Here is a 25,407-nt window from a genome sequence, read left to right as displayed (position 1 = left end):
GTTGAGAAGCGGCAGAGGAAGGGCAGTGGTGGCAGGCAGGGGGGGAAGTGGCAGTGAGTGGGCGGGCAGGAGCACTGGGCCCTGCTGGTACCCCAGGGCCCGGGCCAGCAGGGGCCCAAGTTGGGGTAGTAGGAACACAGAGCCCCCACCTCACATGCCCCCAGACATGCCCCCCTCTCTCAGGCAGCCACCAGCAGGTGATAATTTTCTAAGTTTTAGAGGGGCCCCACGGGCCAGATAGAGTAGCCTGGTGAGCCAGATCCAGCCCATGGGCTATGTTTTGCCCACCCCTGCTCTAGAACCACCTGTTTGAACCCACTAAAGGTATGTTCATGCAATGGAAATGGCAGATGTGTTCCCTTTATATAGTCAAACCCATCAACATAGTTTAATAACACACTGTTTTTACTGTTGGTCACTCCCAGATGCCCTACTGAGCCAAGGCCCCTCAGGGGCAGAGAGTTAGGTTTCATTCTTTCCTATGCTGAATCACCAATAGCACTGCTTAATGAATTTCAAGTTGTTGCAAATTCAGCAGTAACTGAACAGAACCAAGGAAACAATTCTGTTGAAGATACATGAAAGAGGATAGAATCCAGCTCGTGCAACCTTTGCTTTCCAGGGCTAACTGGTGCAAATATTATTTTTGGAATTAAATTAAGCCTCTCTGTTCTGAACCTGCACAGGGAGCACACATGAGTAAACAGATGCCATTTTACCCAGCCCCTTTTCAGAAAAGAAGCACAATTCCACAGTGCCCTCATCTGAAAAATGTAGAAAGCTGGGAAGGGAAAATTGCAGAGATGTTGCCTCTTTCTCTTATCAGCAAACCCAATAACTTGCATTTCTCCTCCATGAGATATTAAAAATCCTCGTGGCTACTTTAGCAAGTTTGGAAGCTCATTTTAGTTTGAAAATGCTTCCCTGAAAATTGCCAATTCCAATCTATGTAAGCATAGATGAAGTAACACTAATAAGTTTGCAAAACTGTGAGATTGTTTTAAAATGGCTGTTTAAAGCTATCAGCAGGTCTAGAGAAAAAGAAAGATGGGGTGGAGGAGAGAAAGCACTCTGTAGAGACACCATTAAGGCAAAGCAAACTGAAAACAACAAATCAAAGAGTCGCTTACAGATTTTATTACAGAGCCAATACAGTGTCTGACATTTCCACCCACACAGAGCAGATCAGTGACTGGCAATAAGAGAAAGCAGCAATATGAGCAACAGGAGACTGCTTGGGAACATCAAATAATACATTTCTTCTGTCAACAGAAAAATTATGCCCCTTTTTATTCATTTAATGAGTTCTGCAATAAATTATTTTCTATTTGCAGCTAAACAAATCAGAACAGAATTATCACTCTCATTATGAATTAACACTGGAGGTTTTTCTCATCCTTTAAGAGGCCAAAGATTTGTAAGTGGGTCTCAGATGTAGCATTGCACTACATTTTTAATTTCTGCAACTTGTAAATAAGTTTGTCATAATTACAAAGAAGCCCAACCTCTACGTACCTGGAATCCCAACATAGAAATCAATCTACTCTTACTTTTTGTGAATATTAATTTACTTCCCTCATCTCCCCCTCCCCCCTCTGCCCCATGGCATCTGAAATGTTTAAACACATATTTCTCTCCATTAAACATGTTTCATACACAAAATGCGTATTTCCTTAGTAGATTGTGCATAAATGTATGTAGCAATATTATTTCCATCAAATATAGATTGGAAACTTTGGATTGGGGTAACAAATATACCTCATGTTGTGCAAGTGTTTGGAACTGCATGGACAAGCAATAAAAATTACACAGGGAAAAAAGAAACCCACAGTAACACTCTGATATGTGAAATATCACAGTTCCGCATGATGATGATAATAGTGTCATGAAAATGCAGAGCCCTTTCAGACAAGCCAAAGCATGATAGTGTGAGGGAATAAGCAAAAACCAGTCTGATGAATGCTCAGCTTTTGCTTCTAAACCATTCACTAGAATTATTTTGAAAGGGAATGAAGAGCCTAAGTGACACCAGGCGAAAAGTGTAGAACTTTTAGAGATTAAATAAACCACATGTATCCCTGCCCTGACTTCACTGAAGTCAACAGATTTACACCAGGTATGAAACTGGCCCTACCTTTGGAATGAGACAGCAATCCAGTACATAAGCATGGCGTGGTTATAGAAATGATACTTGCACCAGCCTCTCACCATCAGTCCAGAATAGGTTGACCATTTTAGCTAAAATGTTCTCAGCAGTGAATTGCGAACTATAGAAAGTATGGAAGAAAAAGAGCTTTGCGGTCTCTACCAGTCCATCTCTCTCTACCATGTTCAAAATTGTTCCCTATAAAACACCGGGTAATGTTTTGCCCTGTCCAGTGTCCAGTCTGTAGAAATGGTGCTTCCACCATTGTCCTTGTGAGAATATTCCTCTGACTAATTTCTCATTCAGGAAGTTTTACTTTTTCATTACTTAAAGAGATAGTACCAATCTAAATATAATGTAATAAATAATGTAAAAAATAAATGTACACGTTTTATGCAAGGCCTGTTTGGTGGTAGTGATAACTATGGAGTAATTTGCTGCCATACACAGTGGTAATAAGAAAAAAAGCATAACGGGGGGAAAAACCAAAATGTTAATGTACAATAATAAACTTTATAGGAGATTACAGGATACTGGAGGAAAAGCAGCATTTCTCAGCCCTGTAATGAACTTTACTGCACAGTGCTTATAATCTCCCTCCATCATTTGTTTGAACAAGAATGCCAAACATGCACGAAATTTCACATATCAGCAGAATTAAAGCAATTTATTCTCATCACGATCACCAGCAGCATGCACAAGTCAGACATGTCCATAAGCAACCCAGCAACATCCACAGTTAAAAAAAACCATCTCCAACTGAGACACGCAAGCACTTTTGCAGTTTGGAGTAATAAGTACGCAGCTTCTAATTAATATGACACATAGATCCATGGTAGAAGAAGCAAAAAAGCCAGTCCTAAGAGATGCTGAAATCAATGATAGGTGAGAGCCTTCGGCGTCTCTCAGGAAGCGCTTTGCATCTTCCTGGATTAAGGTGTAATTCCCCTTTCCTTAGAGGCCTCCTTATCTTTTTGCCTCTGCCAAATGAAAATGTAAATACATGTATTGATTTTTAGAAGGTACAGTATGAGTGAAAACTTTTAAACGTGCATTTTCTTCAGTCAGTCTAAGTCCTGTAGCACTTTCAGCAAGCTAAAAGTGGCTGCTTGTGAATATTCATGAAACCCCCCTGAGAACTTAAAGTTCTTCCATAGATTTTACCCAGAAAGAGAAGTTACTTACCAGTCACCAAAGTCCTTCAAGAGATCTTGTCCACGTGTACAGTCTCACTGTGGACGAGACTGAAGCCAAGGGCATGATAGACTCCCCAGGCAACCCTCCCACCCCAGTGAGAATGTATATGGCTATCAAAGAAGATAGCCTGCCATTGAAAAAAACAACTTCATTTGCTAATATGATTTGGTGCAAAACGTCTACTGAATAAATCTATACATTGCCATCTTGCTTATTGTGAAGTCAGGGTCTTATTATTATAACTGTATAAACGTTTACAAAATTAAACTACTAACCAAAGCAGAAACCTTTCTTATGTTGTTGAAAATTTGTAGAGGAACTATAAATAAATAGTTTTGCCTAGGTTTTTTTTATATGGAAGGACCTTTTTTTACCCATACACCAAAGGTTACATATATACTGTGAAATCTGCTCTAAGCCATTTCTCAAGGGAGCTACAAAACTCAACTGCCTGCTAAAGGTCACCCTTCAACTAGAGGTCGTGCAAAATTGTATTAGAAGCGTTGACGATACTTTTAAATAGTGAGGATGGCTATTGGAGGTGGCTCGAATGCAGGCCCCCTGTATTCCAACTTTGCCAAAGAGCACCTTATAATTCTAGTTAAGCTCTAATCATGCTAGCAAATAGCACTCATCATCATTTATAGATTGTTCAAAATCCCAGAATAGCTGAATGCTTCTGCTGAAATAATCAGCAATCAAATACTTAACAATATTTCTCATCTTAACAATGTTAATTTTTCCTGATTGCTGTTATGGCTAAGTGTTAATATCCCAATAAAGTGTAAGGTGGTAAGATCCTGAATGGAGATACGGAGAAATGCCGCTGACTAACCATAAGTAACCAGACCAGGTGGGCACCATTAATTCTACTCCAGAGTATTTCTTGCCAGGGTTTACAGATGCAGGGGATTTTATTTCCCTGAAATTTGTTATGGTCCAAATTGTCAACAATTTATTGAAATTTTCCTCAAGCTGGGATTTTTGAGGAAAGTTAATTTTGAAAATACCAAATCAAAATGTTTCTGAAATCAACTAGCTCCCAGACCCTACAGCTTCTCAACAAAGCCATTCCTGTCAGTCTTGCTGCTGCTAGAGGTGGTCACTGCAAATGTCATTGTTACTGGGCAGCTGTGGACAATGGGGATCTTTGGATCCCAGCTGGCCCTCCCACACAGACGTGGGCTATATTGCTTCTGGAGGATGAGTCATGTGCTTGCAGCTTTTTAAAAATTGTGGCAGTTGGACTTGCCACAGCAGATTAACATGTTCATCTGTCCATGTGCTAACTTTTACAGTGTCAGGGTTTGCATTATGGCAGGGCCACATGAGCAAGTTAGTGGCAAGTCAAGCTGTCCTAGTTTATAAAAGCTGCAAACACACAGCACACCCGCTGGCCGTCCTGATTTTAAAAATCTGAAGACACATGATGCAATCCCTAGGCGTTTGTTAGCTCTGTCCCAACAGCAACAAATTTTACTGCTGGATGAATCAGAACTAAATTGGTCACACGTTCAAATGCCTGCCTTTCAATACACAGCCTGCCTGTGTCTCATGCATTCAAATGCATGGTCCACTGGCTTGCACAGAGCTGCCATGATGTGATCTGTTTCAGGTTTCTGCCTCAAGCTTCACTTCTCCTTTAACATGCCCATAGCCCTAGATTGCTATCTACGGATTTGCTTCTCAATCCACATGTACAGATCGTTATTTCTAATTTCACACATGTGCCTTCACAGCTCACACAGCAAACTAGATTTCTTATTAAAAAACTCAAAGGAACTGACTTGCTGTTTGGAAAAAAAGGGGCAAAAAATAATGTCCAGAACCAGCAAAATGATATGCCTCATGCTTCTCTTCTCTGGATGATTGTTAAGGGAATTTCAGGAGAGGGTCATTTGTTTTCTGAACTCTCAGGCACCTGAGATGCTGCCCTGAGGTCCCACTATTTATATCTGGTTCCTTCTAATGAAAAGATTTTAAATAATTTCTCATCTGTGCCAGCTCTTTGAGGGGGAGAAGGGAGTTGTTTTGTCTTTGTTGAAATGGTCATTTGCCTGGTTCACATGGGTATGTTTTTATACAATACAAATACATGTTCTTTCTTCTGCACCTTGCATTTAACATTTCATATTAAGAAACATAAAATATTGTAATCAGAGTATTATTTGCTGCATTGTGGGTGCTTGAATACACATTGCCAATGTAAATGGCATCTGGTCTGCTCTCTACCTTCTGGACTCAATTCTGTTTATGCCAGTGTATTGAAACCAAGCTACTATTGTTTGGAGCCAGAACACATTACTGCTAAGATAGAAACTACGTCATGTTCAGCATCACTTGATGGTTCCTTTGCACTAAGCTAGGCTGGCCACCTCTGGAGCAAACATAAGGCCCTCTATCTGACTGCTACAGCCCCAGGTATCAGAGGATCTTGGAGTAAGCTGGGAAGTAAGAGTGGAGGCAGAGCATAGGCATGCCCAGAGAAAAGAGTGAGTAAATCAAGCATAGGAGCTCCTATAAAGGCCCACTGCAGTCACTAAATCAGGAGCAATATGCTGGGTGTTAACTAGCTTACTCCATTGCCCCTGAATAGAAGTGCCAGCAAGAACTAGAGCAAGAATGGCAAACCCATATCTCAAAAAAAACTTGACCCTAAATGTGTCGATATCAGCTATCAAATATCAGAGCACTTATAAATCTATGCTCTGCCACAGAAAATGACCATGTGTTTATCTGAATACTTTTCTTTCTGACTTCTTTTCCCAAGCTGAAATGTCAGCTATTTTCAGCAATATTAAACTATTGCTCTACACAAATCACTGCTCATAATGAGAACTTTAATGTCAGAGCTCTCCATCTGAAAGACATTTTCTAGTATTTACTTGCAGTTTTACCATTAGGAAAACTGCATCTAAACCTTCCTAAATGCTCTGCTGCTTGATGACACAATGCTAGTATATTATTAAAGCTCAGTGCTGCTACAGTTTTAGTCATTATATGTATAAATGCTGAGAAACCATTCTTTCAGAAGAATAAAAATAGTCTCAAAATGCCAGGTGAATGTTTTAGCTAAAGAAATGAAATGCATACATAGAAAATTCTTTACATGGCCTTCATGTTCCATTTACACAATTTACCACTTAGAAAGATGTTAACAGTCCATGAAAACTCCAAGTATGAAGTTCTATAACACAAAGAGTCATCTCGTGTTATTATTAAAGGCAGTCAGATAAACAATAAATTTTGATTATGATGCTCTCATCATGGGCCTGATGATGAGTGAAGCAGAAAGTATTCACCTGGATTCTTATTCAAAATCCTTGCTGAGATTCATGTATAAATGGATGACTGAACCAAAGGTTGATTGCATATTATTTTTCATACAATAAAACAAAAATGATTCAAATGAATGGGAATGAAAGTAGTTCATTTTCAATGTACACATCCTGTGTGAAATTTTATTTTACTGAATTCATGTTTGTTTACAGTTCTGACAAGCTACAGAGTATAACAACATAAATATATAGTTTTAGCATAAAATTTGTATTTCTATTCTTTTGCTGGTAAACTGTCACAATGTTGTGTCAATTCAAAAGCTTTCAAAAATTAACAATGACTAAGTGATAAATTATGCTTAATAGAGATTTTTGAAAAACAAAGATTTCTTTAACCGAACAGTTTAATTTAACCCATATTAAAATAAACTGCTGAAACTAAAATGCTTCCAAGATATACTTCAAACAAATATGGACCCTGATCCAATGCCCAGTGAAGGCATTTGCAGTCTTTACACTGACGCCAACAGGTGTTGGATGAGACAAACAATGAACACTAATTTAAAACAACAGTTGAAATTGAATCTTCATTTATTTTCATGCTACATCCATCCAAAGATGGGCTCGTCCTAAGGAAAAAAAGATGACATAACTTAAGCCTGTTCATAACAATCATGCTTTTAACTATTATAGCACTCAGCTAATGGTAAAGGTTCTATTCTGATTCCTTCATCAATTGAATATCAAAAATATTGTAGTCTATTTGGGGGAATCCATCCATATATATTAGGCAACATCCTTAGCCCTGTTAAGTCTGTTGGTAATGCTCCACCAGCTTATGGAGCCACTTTAGGATTAATGGGTATCATATAGTAGCACAGTATCACCACTTCCCCATACTTCACACCTTCACTGTCCCCAGCCTAGGGACCATGACTGCAGAAAAACAGAATGGCTAGAGTGCTGTGTGTTCTTCAGTCAGCACCAGTTCCTGGAATGGATTTATATAAGCCATTGCACCAGGTATAAATAAGAAGAGGTCTGATGTTGGTCAAAATGGAAGTGTAGCTAAATTGGCCCCTGGGCTTGGACTGCAGCTGGGACAAGAGGGAGTGGAATGGCAGGAATAAAGTGATTTTGCATCCCTTGAACTTAGATTCTGCATTGAGAAATGAGGTCAGGCTGAAGGATTTAGTTCATTGTGTTTAAAATTACACGCATACTCATGTGACCCTGCTCTTATGCCATTCAGAATCCTGTGGCAGCATTCTTCACCAGATGAGAATGTTTTACTGCTATATTCATATAACTGAAAACTTCTCCAAGTGGCATGACATTGGCAGCAAGCTAAAATGTGTAATGCAAAATAATTCTGAATGCCGTACACGGTTTAGACTCTGCACTTTCCTACATGCTTACATACAAATGTCTATGTTTATATACTATGTTTATATATACAGTATTGTCAACTCTCATGATTTTTGGCATTGTTCTTAAAGTCTGTGCTTTGGGACAGTGAAAAACTTAGCTCTTTCTTTTAAATATATTTAAAATATAAATATATATATATATATATATATATATACAAGAAAGAGCTAAGTTTCTCACATTCCCAAAGTGTAGACTTTAAGAACAATGACAAAAATCATGAGACTTGGCAATACTGTATATATGTGCTTCAGCAGAAACTTTAGAAGTATGTTGACCCAAATTTATTAAATATATTATGGCTAATCCTTGGAGATATACCATAAATCAGAGGGAAAGAGCACCCCAAACCCTTTCCCAAGCTCAAGGAGAGAGAAAGCCATAAATGAGCATCAGAGAGCTCAGAGGCTGCAGGCACCACCCACATTGCTGGCTGTCCTAGAGAAGGTGCATTTGAGATGAATACATTTGAGCACAGCTATTGCATACACACACCACATATGCCATACCCACAACTGACCTAAAGGAAAGCTGGCAATTCTTAAACTGCCTCAAGACTTTCAAGGTATATAAACTGTTGAGGAATGTGTTTCTCTTCCCTTCTGTAAGCATGGTTCAGATCTAAAAAACTATAGCTGAGCCCTATCTATAGGCTGCAGCATTCATAAAACATACACTTCTAGCAATAGATTCATGCATATATTCTTGCTTCTACTAAACTTATTCCACATTAAATTTATTTTAGTAAATATAACAGACTGATTTGGTGTTTAACAGGCTACTTACCACATCCAAGCAGGATCCTCGTTCTGGATGTTTTGGTTCACATCTCTGCCTGCAGAAAAACGTAATGTGTGGGTGATGAATCATTTTTACTGGTACTGAAACCAAGTTTTATGGCTAGTTTTTCCTGTGGAGAACATATACTATTAAAACTGTAGCAGGTTTTTGGCATTCGAGAAAACTGTAAGAATGATAAGACACAGCATTAATTTACAAGTTTTATAGATCTAGTTAAACAAAAATGGTAAAGTGTGACTAAAGCGGGTTGATTCAGATTTCTTGATCCAAATCTAGAAGTCTGCCAGGAATATTCCAGTGTACTTTTGGTATTTGTTCAATGAAAAATTCAGATCGATAAGAAACATATCTCCTTGGTGTGATATAGTACAAAACCTGCTAATTAGAAAGAAGGTATTAGAGTCAAGAGTTTTCAGCTAAATAGGTCTTAATAATAGATTCACAATTAAAGCTCTTGAAAAATGAGTTACAAGTAGAAAGGAGGGTAGAATAAAGTCAATCGATGCAAATTACACCTAAAGATAAATACTGCTCTCTAACTGCTAGTGAAGAAAAAAAGAAATAGACTTCTGAAAACGCACCTGAGAAGTGAGCAGCTCCCATCCACCTTTACCTGACATAAATATAAGCCTGACAAAGTAGTGCATAGTCTCTCCACAACAAATAGAAGAACAGATTAACAGCCATAATTTTAAAAGGCTGCAAATCCACCAAGGAAATTTCCCAACTAATAACAGATTACCAGAACTTGAGAGAATTTTCATGCATCTTTCTTTCATGCCTGATTGTCCCCATAAAACTCTACCTTCCTTTTGCCTGGGAAAGTCGGGCAATGTTTTGTTGGTGGGTTGGAGTTTTTTTAAGCTTTGTTTTGTTGCTTATGTCCCAAATCCTTCAGCCCCAGAAAAGGCCATGGAAGGAAATAACTGCATATAACATGAAAGATAAAGATGCAAGAAAGGACAAGGTTGGACACATGAGGGGACTGCCATAACGACCCTTTCTCATGTTGTGAAGTGCAGCTTTGGGGTAGAGAAAACCATGGACACGGGTTTTACACTCAGTAAGGATCCATCAATCAAATCCCTTTCTCCACAAGTAGGCATTGGCCTGGGAGAAAGGGGATTGCAACTCAGGTACAAAGTTACAGTTATAAATTTTCATCAAGTACATTTTCTGAAGGCAAAATGAGTGCCCATAAATTTAATAACACATAAAGTGTAAGATATCATTTTTAAATGAGCACGGCCTTATGGGAGCACTTTTGAACCACATATGTGGAAATTGAATATAAATACAATAAAGACAGTTTTGAACAGAAAGCTATTGACAACAGGTTACACATGTTTTGGTATATGTTTTTCCCTCACTGCTTGTGTAAAACCTCTATTAATACTAACATAAGCTAAGCAAAGGCACTGAGAAAAGAGTATGGCAGTTTAACTTATGACCCTTAATGGATTGCTATTTTCTTTTCCCTAAAACTAATCAAACTGCAAAACCAGAAATTCCAGTTGTGTTTGCAAGCGTGTGCTGTATTACCTAAAATTCTGTTGCAGCCACAAGTCGAACGCAAGGTGCCACAGAAAAGTGTCAGCTTTCATTCCATTGTCATTTACCAGTAAAGATCTAGATGAGCTCAGAGGAAAATCCTAAAATGTATGTTTGTTTGTTCTATTAAATTAGCTAGTGGGGTTTTTTTGGCAGCTAATTTATTTAATGATTTTCTGAAGTCAAGCAATATTTCCAACTGTATACTGCAAGTGAAAAAAATTAGTCTTCATCCTTACATCGTCCTTGCTAGTACTTTCTTTGACCAATATAAGCCAACATGACCAATATAGGCCAACTATGTGAACAATAATTTCATTACATATTTCATATAGTCCAAAAAATTTAATCACTTTTTCAACATCTCTTTATATCAGTGTTTTTCATATTATACATGGCAGCAAACAGCTTCTGTTATTCTGCATCTCATTTATACCTATTTTACAAAACTTTCAAAGAAGAGGGCTATTCATATATAGTTAACAGGGACCTAAATATGCAATAAATAGCATAATCTGTGATTTGGGAGAGCATATCACCAAAAATAATAGTGTAATGGACCCTGTATGTGGAGATGTTAAGTCATTACATGTGCATTAACAACCAATTTGTTTTCTCTGGTGTAATAAAATATTATTGGTCATTACCTACCTTCACCACTAAACTCGCTGCAAGTCATGAGTCTAGTTCTAAACTGTTCATTTTCTTCAAGCATTTTTGAAATTATTTTTAATACTCCATGGCAGACTTCAGTCTAAAAGAATAAAATAAAACTTTATCAATGAAACATGTTTAAAGTTTGCATTAAAAAAAATCTTCTCTTCAATAGGGTTCTGTATTTTTCTGGGATGAAAATTCAAGGGCAGTTGAACTGGGGTTTTTTGCTAGATTTCTCCAAACAGTTACTTAAACACCTAAAGCATGAGAGTTGAATTCTTCCTCCCCGTTCTTCACCCAGGCTCTCTTCCTGTTCCTCACTTCAAACTCTCATTCCCCAACATTTGTGAACCTGTCTTCCCACATATGGAGACCCAGATGTAGCTGCTTGTGGGGCCTTCAAAATATCTTCAGGGTCATCTGGAGAGGCAATATTTAAAACAACACAAACTTGCTCCTTTCCCACTGGGTTGAAGCACATTCCCATCCAGTCTTTTGTGCGCAGTGTAATTCAGTTCCAGTGCTCAGATTCCTGTATCATCGTGACCTGGCCTGTTTTGATATCATCTCACCATGAATTACTTTGCTGTTATCTACGGGTCATTAACTGCAAGGGCACATTTCAAAGTTCTGTCATAATTCTTCAGTTTTCATATTTGTTAACAATTTCAGGCCATTCATACAAGATCTGACAAGAAGCTAACTTATCTAAATAGCTATAACATGCTAAAGTTATGATGAGAATTAGACCACCAGCTGTGAAATTGGCTTACATTTAATGATAATTCCTTGTCAAGCTTTATTGCTAAAATACAACACATGTGCCTAGTTCTTCTTGAAAACTATCTAATGAACTAGAGGAGACACTGCAGCAAGTTATTAGCTGCTCCTGTGAAGTCAGTAGTTTTCTCCTGGTTTTAAATCTCATTCTGTGGCATTACTACATTTTACTCCAGCTGACTTCACACTTTCCAAAATCTCATAATGGAGTTAACACTTTAATAAATATGTCTCGTTCTTTTTTTTTCTTTTTTTTTTTTTTTAACTTCAAGCATTAGGTGAACCATGAACACCACATGCCCCTGGAGGCTGGGGGGCACGGCGAGCTCCCGCAGACGGCGGCGGCACTGTTGGTGGTGGGAGCTTGGCAGCGGCAAGCGGCAAGCTCCTGCAGGTGGCCGCAGCACTGTCAGCAGTGGGGCAGGGGGAGTGGTGAGTGCCAACCAGTTGGTGACCGTCCACAGACGCCATCGGCAGCAGCCAGTGGCGATTGTGAGCCACCCACAGATGCCGCCAGTGGTGTTTGGAGGGGGGGGGGGGGGGATGGCGAGCGGTGACCGCCCGTAGGCACCACCGTCAGCAGTGTCAGCAGCACCTTTTTGCAGGGGATGCACTGCCACGCTAAGGGGGTGCAAGTGCACCCACATGCACCTGCTACACGTTGCCAGTGAGATGAACTACTCAACAGGACCAGAGAGATATTTGTGATACAAAATGTAATTTTGTATTTCTACTAGTCAACTATTCTTTTGTCAGATTTTGCTCTATGGAACCTCAGTGGCTAAAATTGATAAATGACTACCAGATTTCATCCCTAAGAGCCATCTAAGCAAGAGCTTGTAGAAAATCCTGGCCCCAATCCTGAAAAGCAGATAAGCACAGAGTTTAATTCCATGGGTCTACTCATGTACTTCAAGGTAAGCACAGGCATAAGTGTTTTGCTGGGTCCGACCCAGAATTCTCAGGTTGTAAGGTAGTGCCGATAATTATATTTTTCGTTCCTACAAGCAGAATTTCCTATACCAAAGTGCTATTTCAGTCTTAGCAACCATCTCTCTCTCATGCTTTCTCACACACACATACAATACAGACAGGAAACCATGTTCTCAAACGTAAAATCAACTCTTCTGTTTAGATTAAATTCCATATTTTCTACCTTGTCCTTTTTCCTTTTTATTGCTTTGCCAACTTTTTGTGAAGGGAAAGGGAAACCAAAGGGATCCATCTGCTTCTCTTGAAGATCACCTGTGAGAAAAAAAGCAAAAAAATGAAAAAATAAATAATAAGGCTTGTGTATTCTATGAAGCTGCAGATATCAAACTAGTCAGAGTCTCCATCTTTCTAATATTGTACTATATTTACTTCAGGTATTACCAGCCTGTGAGCTACCAGAATTGTCCTATCACATAATCCAGATTACCATCTTGCTTACTTCCTTCATTACAATTACTATGAGACTATAGCAGCTGATGTCTCATAAACCACTTAAGACAGAGATCAATATCTCATAATGACTGAAAATGTAGACATTAGGCTTTCAAGATGGTACACTTACTTTCTACAACTAGATTTTTTTTTTCTTAAGATGGTAGCCACCAAAATTCTATCCAAATTGAAGATTATAATGAGGATGTTATTTCAGTGTCTGATATTTCACCATTTCTGGTGCTGAACGCACTTTTACAAAGCAGTACAAATGGCTTCAGCAAAGATTCCACTTTTATATTCAACCCACTGTGACTTTTTCACAAACTCTATTAACTGCAGGATGATTCAGTGGTTAGAAAAATTGCAGACTATGAATTCAAAAAGAAGAACTAGTATCAGGCTTAGGGAAATGAAAAGGGAGTCTTTTGTTTTCTACATTTGCTGAGGTTGATAGCACTTTCAAAACTCAGGATTAATAGTTAAGTGACAATAAGAAATTTATCTCCAGGAAAACACAGGTTCTCATTTCTAGACCCAAGTAAAATCCCATTTTGCATTTCATTCAATGGGCAGCATTAAGAAAGAGAGAGAGAGAGAGAGAGAGAGAGAGAGAGAGTGTGTGTGTGTAGGGCCGGCCTTCTGGGTGGGCGACCGCTCAGGACACCATGGTCGGGGGATGCCCTGGTCAAGAGGTTGTAAAATGAAAAAATTCAAAATAAATCATGTAACGTGACCTAGTGTGACAAATTTCTTGTAACTTAGCAGTTCTCTGGTTTTGTTTTTTCATTAAACTTGGAAGGGAACAAAATGTCACAAGAACCTAAGATGTCAGATTTATTTTTTTTTATTTATATAATTTATTATTTGAATAAAATTAAATTGAATTTTGTGTCATTTCCTCTTTTGTACTTTTTTAATAAATTATAACAAACTTCTGAGTTTACAGCTTAATTTCTAAACTTGCAGTAATACTACTACATACTTAAACACAAAGCAAAAGTGCCAAAATGCAAGTTCACCCAGGGCACCATTTTCACTAAGGCTGGTTGCGTGTGAGCATGAAAGAGTGACACCATTTTTTTTTTGGTTTGTTCTAAAAGTGGAAAACTGCTATAAGCAAAAAAAAAAAAAAAAGAGCAAAAAGGGGCATCCGTTCCTGTCCCCACTACATTCAGGCCCAGGCACTAAGCGGGAGACTCTCATTTACCAGCATATAAGATTTGAGGTAAAATTAATGAATTTGTGACTTCCCAGGAACTTAGCCAAAATGCTATTTTTCCCAACTGTCAAACATTGTGGTCTGTCGCTTCTGCTGCAAAGCATGTGCAAGGTCCCTCAAAGGAATTCAACATGCGTACATGCGTCAGGGAAGCCATCATGGAGGACATTCTGGTTTTCTGCTACTCTGTCCTCTATTGATATGAAACCCAATGTCTTTATGTCCTCTATTTTTCTCTTCAAAAGAAAAATAAAGGATATAAAGGCGTTCAGTTTTGTATCAATAGAGGACAGAGGACAACTGGATTGTCCTCTATGATAGCCACCCTAGCATGTGTGTGCGCGCTTGCATGCACGTGCATGCGTGCACTGACACAATCACACATGCATGGTGAGGGCCTCAGCCCTCGAGCAAGCTGTATTAATATCATTGCCAATGCCCTGTGGCTAGGGGAGAGGGGCTTGTGGAGGCCTCACATGTAGACCCTGGGGCCTCTGAGCTGGGTTAAAGGAGCACAGGTTGTCAGACGCCCCCAACTGCAACCTACTTTCTGCATGTCCTCTTTTTCCAGGATAACACGTCCCATGTCCCTGGCTGAAGAGGCCTGTAGGAGCAGAGCTACCAAGCGTTTTCCTGCTGCTCGATAGCAGCTCAGTCCCATTCTCCCTGCACTTAGCGGCTCCCCCCGCTTGACTCCTCGGTCTCTGGGCAACAGCACACAAGCCAGCTCCCTCAGGTCCTGCCCTAGACGGGGGGCCAAGGGATAGCTCGGGGCTACCCTTGCACCCTCGCCCATGCCTGCTGGCAGCCAGGGCCTTGTCCCTCAACCTCAGGGCGCTGGTGGGGGCCTCCTGCCTCTTGCGCACACCAGCACTGGGGGACATGTGTCTGCCTAGGAGACTGGGAGTGGCAGTGGTCTCCTCGTGGCATCTGCGGCCACCCCTGTATTGGATCACAGAGCCGCAACGGTGGGCACCAAAGCTGTTTATGTAAACCATCCGTATCCGCTCCTGGCCAGAGCCAGAGCCAGGCTTCATCTTCAAGGCAGGCTGGCTAGGCTGGATGAATCGTGGGGGAGGAGAGGTGACACCGGTTCTCCTCACACACAGGGTGTGTGTGTGTGTCCTGTGGGGGGGGAAAGCCACCAGAAGGGGCATCACAGGAGAAACCACTGGGAGAGCCTCGTGGAGGGTCTAGTGGAAGGAAGTGCCCCCCCCCCCTCCACCTTTAGCGCAGCCCATTGGGATTTGGGGGCAGGAGAGAGCTCACCACGAGTGGGATGGGAGGTCTGCCACTGAGTGAATGGACACGAGAAGGGGCATGGAGGGTGGCAATGGGCAGGAAAGGGGAGATGGAGAAGGGGCATCGGGTGCTGGAGGATGTTTCCGCCGTCATTTCCAGCAGCTCTTCAGAGGTCTCCGCTCTGAGTTCATTGTCCTACAGCAGGTGGGAGGCACGGGGACAGGGGAAGCCATTTGTGAGCTGCATATAGGAGCCGCCACTCCAGGCTCCGCATGGCCGGGGGTTTGCAAGAACGTGAACGGTTTCTGGGTCGTAGGGGAGCAACTCGTTAAGAGACAGGAAAGTCAGGTCGCTGCTAAATTGCAATGACAGCGCCAGGAGTGCTGCAAACTGCTATGAAAACTTACCAGAACAAGGCCATTAATCCATTCACCCAAGCTTTGTCTTGCTGATGATGATGATGGAAAAGCTAGTCACGACTTAACTTACCTGGCAAAAAATTCACTGGTCCCAGAAAAATAGTAAGATTCTTGTGTGTGTTAAGACTGGATTCAAAGTTCACCACCACATGCAGTTTGGTTCACACTGTCACCATCATCTGGAGGCGTGGTCATTTATATTGTATACCTGTTTTGACTTGCAAGAATAGTAAATGCTATTTTGGCTCTTTTTTCTTTGCTTTTATAAATTGTTAAAAGTCACAATAACAGTAGAATTCAAAATGGGCCCTAGCCTGCTTCAGTTATTAGTGCTAGAGCTGGCAGGTGGAGCTGCCAGTAGAAATACCAGTTTAACCAGTGTCAATGTGGATCCCTGAATTGATTAGTGCTTTTAAGTTATATTCTCAGCCTTGCCACTGTCAAAACGTTACATATCCTGTTCCTGAAAGGACGCCTATTACATCATAATTCCTTATATTTGAAAAATTTCTCACTATGCCAACAAGGGTTTCAGTGCAACTCATCTGTTTCATAAACTTTTACGTAACGTGGGACTTTCAAATGCATTTAAGAGTGAAAAAGTCCTAATGACATCTGCTTAGTCACGTAAGCACCATTAAAAATCCCACTTGGGATTATTTCACAGTGTTTCAAAGCCTTTATTTACCTGTCTGAAAGAACTAGCAGTGTTACAAGTTAACACTTGGGAAACAGCTTTTATTTTAATGCAGCATGAGAATGTACAATTTTGGAGAATATATTTCCCTCGCAGACTGCTCTAGAGCCAGGTGATGTTATAAGGGGTGCTTTTCCATATATTGGATTGGATTTTGGATGAAGTCTATGACTCTATAAAAGGGGGAGGGGGGTGTTCAAATGCCATTTTGAGTCCTTCCTCTTGTAATGGCACCGAGTATCAAAATATGAACAGTGCAGTTGGAACGAGACCGTTGTTCAAATATACTCCACAAGATGGCAGCCTTACCTATGGAAAAGACAGTATAATGTTGCAGAGCCTGATAGTTTGTCAGAAATATTATTTTTCAGTGAGAGAAGTACAGCTATGGTAGCCCCCAAATGCCTGCCCCATAAAAATAAGATTACATGTATACAATACAGCCATCACTTGAACCACATCCTGCAAAAGATAATGAAACGCTTACCTAGCCACAGTGCCGAGCAAACCCGGAGCCCTCTCCTTCTTCCTAAAATGTCTGAGTAAATTAATAGGATTAGTAAAGAGACTTGTGTGCTAATGAACTCCAAGGAGGTGAGCCAATTCCAGATCCAAAAGCCATGATCCCAGAGTGTAAATTAAATACTGTCTCCTTAATCAGGTGAAAGTAATAAGGCACAGTGGCTCAACCCCTAAAAATCCAGGCATTTTCCCCTGACACATGAAAATAAGTAGCCTCCATTTTGATTATCTTGCCATTTTACATTTCACATGGAAACCTGATGCTGTATATTTCTGATCAGGAGTCTGGTTTGCCAACTAGCAGAGAGCTTTCCTCCTACGGCCCCTTCAATAGTCTCTGTATTGGCAGTCAGGAGAGTTGTGCCAAGCAGGTGGTATTGCTCCACATCTGTGCTGTAGTGTTCTCCTACTCTTTGTCATTTCAAAGGCACAGCCCTCATGTGACAGGTTTTGTTCATCCTTCCTACCACTACGTTGCCAGAAGCAGACCTGATTTGGAAAGCAGCCTCTTCCCAGCATCCCATTTTAGCATCTCAAAATGACAAGCAGAATTGCCACCATCTAAAAGTCTAACAAGTATATGGGTACAAAATGGCCATCTGCTTTCCAGGAACTCTAGAATTGGAAACTGTCTCATTTTAGACGTACAAATTTACTTCTCCAGTACAACAAAAAGGACCACCCCACTAACCTTTCTTCTAGCTGATTCAAAAGCGGTCATCAAAAAAAAATTTAAAAATACATATGGAGCAATTACTTCACTGATATATATCTATATCAACATTGATGGACAGATAGATATCAGTGAAATAATTGCTCCTTAGTTACTCTTCATTTTAGACTATATAGAGAAGTCCAGCACCATAACTGATTGACTTTTTTTGAAGGAGGAGGAGTCCGAACACTGTGGAGAGGTCATATGAGAGTCAACATCCATGCAAGCTCCAGCCTTTGTCCTTCTGCCCATACTGGACTCCGTATAGCAAGATGTTTGCAACAATTTTTGAAGCAGCTGCTTTACTGTGCTCCTGCACCATCTGAAGGCTGGGGGCTTCATTGGCAAGCTGAAGAAGGGTCAGGGTGGTGACTCAGTTGCATATATAGAAGCTAAAGTTTAAGCTCACAACTACTCTTTGTATGTAATATATGTGCCGTAGAGGGAATGGCAGTCTTCATTCTATTTCTGAGCTCAGGCCATGGTCTTCATCAAATATTAATTTCCAGCACTGGATGAATATTTTATTAACCCGTGTAATATAAAGACACTTTGATCTAGCCCAGTGGTTTTTAGCCTCTGGCCCATGGACATCTGGGGGTCCACAGACTATGTCTAAAGTATCTACAAAAGATGACTATGACCAAAAATATGTGAATACCCACACTTACAGTTCAAAGGGGTCCACACCTCCATTTGAAATTTGCAAGGAGTCTGCACATCCATTCAAATGTTTTTAGGGGGTCCACAAATGAAAACAAAATTGAAAACCACTGACTTAGCCTGTCAGTATATTATAAGGCTTTCTTCCTTTGGTTTTAAGAAAATGATACCACATGAGGTAGCTGCTCATTCTGTAGTTGGTCATTTAGAACCAGCATCTGCATTTCACAGTGCTACAAATGTCAGGGTAATATCAGATCTGATGCCTGCATCCAGTTTGCACCTTTCTGGGTCATTAACTTTGTAGTCCAAAAAGTGAATGTTTTGGGGGAATTTTCTAAATTCATGTATCTGAGCTTTAAGTCAATCCTATTAAACCTATCCTCCTTGGATTACCTTTTAAAATATCACATTGGAAATATTTTTGGCTGTGGGAGCGAAGGTGGAGGCAGCCACTATAGTAGCTGCCCCAAATAAACTGTGCCAAAGAAGTGGAAGTAGTCAGAGGAAATGTTATTGCATGCATGCTGGGTGATTAATCTGCAATCCCTTCTTCTGATAAGAAATTTCATTCTTGTTTAAAAGTCTGCCATTTTCCTAGGAGGTTTCTTTGCAAATTTATCAGACTTAGACAAAGTACCTACACAATTCAGTATAGCTGTGGGACAAAAGATGAAGTAATATTGAATAAGCAATTTCACCAGCTTGCTACCTTTTAAGTGTTTAACTCTGAAAATAGTCCTGTAACAGGGACTGGTGTGTGAAAAGCATGCTAACTGTAAAAACAGCTACAATCAAACCTCGTTAATTACCAGTATACCCCCAACAATCAGCACATATGATAACATACCAGTAGCTCCTTACCGCTCACAAAAGATTTACCAGTAATTGCAAAGTCACCATAGCTAGCCATTTTGCTAGGACTTGGCTGACTTACAAAATATGCTGGAGGTCATTTACTAGCGTAACTAGGATGCACTGTGAATAAAATGAAGACCATGGCTGCTCAGTAAATCAAAGTGATGCACTATCCTTTGTTTAATTGTGTTTATTTAGTTACATGCTCATTTGCAAAATTCCATAATTCACTGTAGGTTTCCTAGCCAATAGCATAGTTAACAAGGTTCTGCTGCAGAGCAAAATATTGTATATATTATACACATACATAGCCAACTCAGCCATTTTACTATCCCAGTATTCATATTCTTTTATCTGAAAGGCTACAAGAGAACCTTACAAACCAGACATAAAGGAATTGTACCCCCCACCACTTATTTAATGCATTTGCCCACTAAGCAATGTTCTACATAAAGGTATTGAATAGATGGTAAATAACTACAGGTATATTTGATATATAAAAGCCTGAATTTCTCCAGGACTTTTGTGCATCTCTCCCATTGTGTTAGCAGGCCCAGAATGAACACTGAAATTCAGCCCTCACCTTGCAATGAGTTTGACACACCATAGTTTTGAAGTATTCTATATTAAGGTAGAAAGCAAGTTGTACCAACTATAGGTAATACTACAGGGGAATTTTGATGGACAAAATGGATTACTAAAACTGAAGATGGAGGAAGATCAGACTTAGCAGACCTACTAAGAGAGGGCGCTGTGATCTAGAAGACAGGTTACAAGACTGACAGCCAGGTAGGTCTTGGGTTTGTTTCCCAGTTTTGCCATTGATTGTGTACCCTTGACCAGTCTTATAGTAGTAGTTCCCTTAGTCTCAAAGCAGCGCTAATGAGCTCTTCCTTTGGCTGTTTTGGATTTGTGGCTGTGGAGGCTGGTGAGTTTTATTACTTTTCCTCTTGACAGTGTAACACACCCATGCAAAAGGAGTCACCTGAGAGATACTACCATAACTTTCTAACACCTAGCTGGGGCTGTGAGTGAGTAGACTCAAATGGAGAATCACTACATTTATCAGGACCCTTGCATCCCATCGCTGAAAACCTGACTTTTCAGAACCTTTGAGATTTGACATGATCACAGCCCAAACTATGGGTGAAGGCTAATATAAAATAAAGGTCTGCGTCATCAATGCAGTTGACTGTGTACAAGAGACATATACTCCACCTACTTGTGAGACTAAGATTTCCTAGTATCTTTCCAAATCTAGAGTCACATTTTTCAGAAGACATAGTGATGCTGCCAAGAGAAGAGAGGAGCTTCTGTATCAAGGGAACTCTGCAAAGAAAATTAAAGCAGTTGCCATTGTGTCCCCTCGTCAACTTCTTTCTCTGAAAAACCAACCTTTGAACAACCTTTCTTACCAGTGCTTGAGACCCAAGGCGAATCCACCAGTGCGAACAGAGCAGCTGTCCTGCTGAAGCCAAGCCAGCCGTTACTTTAATGCAGTTTACAATAGGATTGATCCTAACAATAACATCTGAGTTATTTGACTGTATATATACACTAACGGGCATTTTATGCCCGAATTCAGAAAAGCAGTTAAGAGTATATGTGTCTATCTATACACAGGACACTATGTAAGCACCTACTTAGAAGTTAAGTCCTATTCTGAATGCAGGCTTTAACGTTCTCATACGCACCACAAGATACAACTACCACTAAGCACACTGATCTTTGGTATATCACTCAGCAGTGTGCCGGGTGGAGGTTTAGACTGAGTATGTAGTTTAAATTAAAACTTGACTAGAGTTGATGGAGACTTAAAAATAAAAAATAAAATAAATTTTGAAATGCATCACAGTGTGCATGAACTAATACCCTCTAAAGAGATTCCAAAACTACATCCCAGATAAAGTGATATGCAGCATGTGTGGACTACCATGGCTCCATGGATACTGACAGTATCTATTCTGCCATATACACAGATTCAGCATTCTTCCTCAACCTAGCAGGGGAAAGCAATCAGATCCACTTCATTGCATGAATTCGCTATCAAAAATACCAAATGACATATCTGCAATTTCTTTATATAGAGTTCTTTATATGGGATTTTAATAGGGAAAACCACAGCAACAAAATTCATACAATTCTAATGTAAAAGGAGGGTGTGTGGGGCGGGAGAGGGAGAATGCATGTCTGAAAAGGCAGCAACAATGAAAAGCGTTTATTTTAGAGACTGCATAGAAAATAATGTGTGCTAGGAACTGTATGGCCCTGGGAACTGGTAATAAGACATGGAGACTTTCAGCCCCAGGTATTGGTTCAAATCCGAGTGCAGATTGGTGTGACCAAAGCAGTTATTCTCCAATATCTGTTTAATGGTCCATGTGAAGTGAGCTGATAGTTTCAATCCATTTCCAAAGGGAGAAAGAACCCGTTGACAAAACTGCCACAACCACCAGTCCCTTATTAACAGCCCCAGCAAAAGGGCCATGATTTGAAGTCTGAAATGTCCTTAATAATTGCCTCTTCAGAGAAAAAATCAGGAACACTGTTCCTACACCAAGGCATGACCTGTGTTATTGTGTGTGCTGTGTGCTTAGGCTCTTAGAGGACTTCAGGCTTGGTGTAGCTGATCAGTATCTTTCACGATCATTAAAAATTAAGGGAAAAACATCCAGTGCATGTACACATCATAGATACAGCTAAAGAGGCTCACTACAATTTTAATCCCTTTTGTTTAGTTTAATCTCTGGTGCTGGTTCACAGACATGTAGGCCTGCAGAATTCTGGGAGGAGTCTCCATTGACATTTGCCACAAAACCGGAAGGGGGAGGACAATGTTGTCAGCAATTTCATAGACAAAGTGAGTGCTGTGGGTCTCATCTGTTTAAAAATATCCATTAGAAAGAAAACTAACAATTTAGAACCCAGAGAACATCTACAAGCCCTAGACAGAATCAAGCAACTTGTAGTTTTGGTATCACAGACACAGGTTATATTTGATAGGATTAACAGGTGTTTAGCATTTCAGTAAGAATCCAGCACCGCCTCAGCAGGGATTTAAGATTGAATTTATTTAAACAACCAATTCAATCTTTTTTCAAATTAAATTTATCTGACTGAAAAGACAGCTGCATGTATATTCTCGCCCCAGAGGCTGTTTTTCATACTGACAGACTGAATCAGCTTATTTTACAGAGGAAGAGATGTCAGTGTTTTTCCTCTCATCTATCCTTGCCGAGGTTCTTATTTGTCTTTGATTTCCTGTAGGCAAGCAATGTGCCTTTGGACTGGCCTGAGCCAGCTCTCCTAGTACTGAATAAATATCAGCTGAAGAGTCACAACGTACATTTGCTGGATAGCTTCTACTAAGCAATCAATCTGGAAGCAGAGAAAAACTCTTTAAAATACAGGATTTAATCTAAAGCTGTATTAAACAGGTTTTGCACCTTCCGATCCAAAATGAATCTCTCCCAACTATCAGCTCAGGGAGTAAAAGTGGTACCCAACTGAAAACTCTGGCAATTCATTAGTTATGCAGTCTACAAACAGCCTCTGCAGAAGGAAATATTTCACGATTGGTGTGCTGAGGAAATACTAGAGTTTTACTCATTGCTAACATTTAGCATCTGCTCATGCCATTTCATTTCTAATAGCTTCAGGACAGAATCAGCCCCAGAAGTATGTTGGACATATCTTCTTTCCTAGAAAGTTCCTTCTGAGCAAGTCTGTCAGAAAAAAAAATAGCAAAAAAAAAATCTGTTCCATGTAGCAGGTGGTATAAGCCTTTGGCAAGTAATTTTACCTCACCATACCACAGTTGCTTATTGCGCCTAATGTTTTCATACCTCAGCTGTGTCACAAGGGGGAATTCACAGCATAAAATATTTCACAATTCTCAAATGGAAGGCATTAGAGGGACAAAACTATGTAATATCACAACCAAAATGCCCATCCCAATACTAAAAGGCAATTTAAGTTTCCATTTGCATTCTAGTAAATACCTTTTCGTTTAAGGCAATTAGGACTTCCTAAGGATCAGGCAGCAGTTAGTTAGGAAGGAATACCATTGATAAGGCATCAGAAGAGAACAAAATCCCACCTGCAGCAGCTAACCTTTGCAGTCCAGAAACACGTTTACAATTAAGTAAATAAAAATACCACTAGCTGATAATGCAACTTCTCTACAAACACATGCTTTCTAAAAGATCATTACACCCCTAATCCACAATACCAACAGAAGGAAAGCCAAGTTACATGTTAAAAAAATGGTGAATGCTGTCTAGCACTGATTAGCTGGCACAAAATGCAGTGATGAAGAATTCATTACTAATGAGACAGATATGCACATTTCTATATCAACTGCGCTTCTGACTCAATTAGCTTGCTGACAGTTTTGTTTTAAAATATCTGTTTTCAGAGATTGGGGGATAATTTAATGAGTTAAAAGATTCTTGGTGTTAGGACTAATAGTGAACATTGGTTAACACAGAATATTGTGCAAAAGAATTAACTTGTACTTTCCATTGTAAGAATATTTTCTATTCTGGGGAGTTCAATTTCTCATGAAATACACTTACATTTCAGTGCATTGTTTGACCAGCAAAAAAATCAACTTCCTTACTGGCCAATTCAGTTTCTCTAAAGTTGAGATATTCTTGTCAAGACACAAGTGCTTAAGTAGTTTGGGGAAATCCTGGGTGCTGTGGAGACATTATTTTAAATCCTTTGTGCCTAGGCCTCCTCTAAATAGTCCTTGAAGGGTAGAAACAGGAGCAGCTAAAATTGACAGGAATTTAAGTGTCAAAAAACCTCTATCTTAAGGCTTAAGACTTATCTAAGAATTGTCTCTTTAAAAAGGGAAAGCTCAGTACAACACAGAAATAATGGGAATATTAGATGAAAATTAAAACTAATCAATTGAGCAGCATTGGAAGCAGTTCTGAGCCACTGGAGATGCAGAGCCTCAATTATAAACCATCACATAGACCACATCAAAAAAAATCTAGTTCCTCTAGGAACTACAAAGCATACTTGTGAGACCCATGAGGAAAAAAAAACCTGCAAGAGCCCTTGGATACTGCCCAGATTTGACCAAGTTCTTTTTGACATGGTCTGCACAACGCTTTCTAATTGAGACTCTGCATCGCTAGTGGCTCAGAGCAGCTTCCAACACATTGCTTGATCGATTCATTCTAATTTTCATCTAGCATTTCCATTATTTCTGCACTGTACTGAGCTTCCCTTTGCCAGTTAATTAGTAAAAGAAGAGCAAATGGAAGCAGGTAACTGAACATTTGACTACTGCACTTTGCAGCCTTCAGCACAGCAATTAGGCCATATATAAAAATAGATAGCAATGATGCTGAATCTGCAAAAGGGTCACTCCAAAGCTATATGACACTCCAGCCAGCAATATCAATCTTCCATAAGCACCAAATTCACAAGATATATAGTTAGCATGTACCTCTTCCCAAGGGTGACACATGGACTACAAACAGTGGAAGACTGTTCTTCTCATAGCTTGCTGTTAGTGGGCAGCCTGATTCAACAGGGCTAAGTTCTTCTCAAGCAACAACACCCCTCCACCCATTTCTGCGTTTGAAATTACCGTACTGAGTACTCCGCTCACTTCCATTTTGTTTCAGTCCCTACAGCACTTGGTATCTTCCAGGATCAATCTCCAAGCAAAGAGAAATTTTGACTTGAGCAGGCACTACAAAATCTGGCCTAGAGCATTTAAAGCACACTGTATATGGCCAGACACTTGCAGGATGCTTCATCAGGCCACAGCAGGCTAAACAGGCTT

General features: G+C 40.0%; 1 protein-coding gene across 1 annotated transcript; it reads right to left on the bottom strand.

Moving 5' to 3' along the window:
* Positions 1-6,771: 6,771 nt before the first annotated feature.
* On the bottom strand, positions 6,772-25,395 carry C9H5orf47 (chromosome 9 C5orf47 homolog). The gene is made up of 5 exons (XM_019478403.2): positions 15,033-25,395; positions 12,995-13,083; positions 11,053-11,155; positions 8,836-8,884; positions 6,772-7,250 (listed from the first exon to the last, which is right to left on the bottom strand). Exons 1-5 carry the CDS (start codon positions 15,640-15,642, stop codon positions 7,178-7,180), a joined length of 924 nt encoding a protein of 307 aa, XP_019333948.1. The 5' UTR covers positions 15,643-25,395; the 3' UTR covers positions 6,772-7,177.
* Positions 25,396-25,407: the final 12 nt, after the last annotated feature.

This window comes from Alligator mississippiensis, chromosome 9, assembly GCF_030867095.1.
Source record: "Alligator mississippiensis isolate rAllMis1 chromosome 9, rAllMis1, whole genome shotgun sequence".
Lineage (NCBI taxonomy): Eukaryota > Metazoa > Chordata > Crocodylia > Alligatoridae > Alligator > Alligator mississippiensis.
Note: the sequence above shows the minus strand (reverse complement) of the source record. Positions and strands in the feature narration are given on the sequence as shown.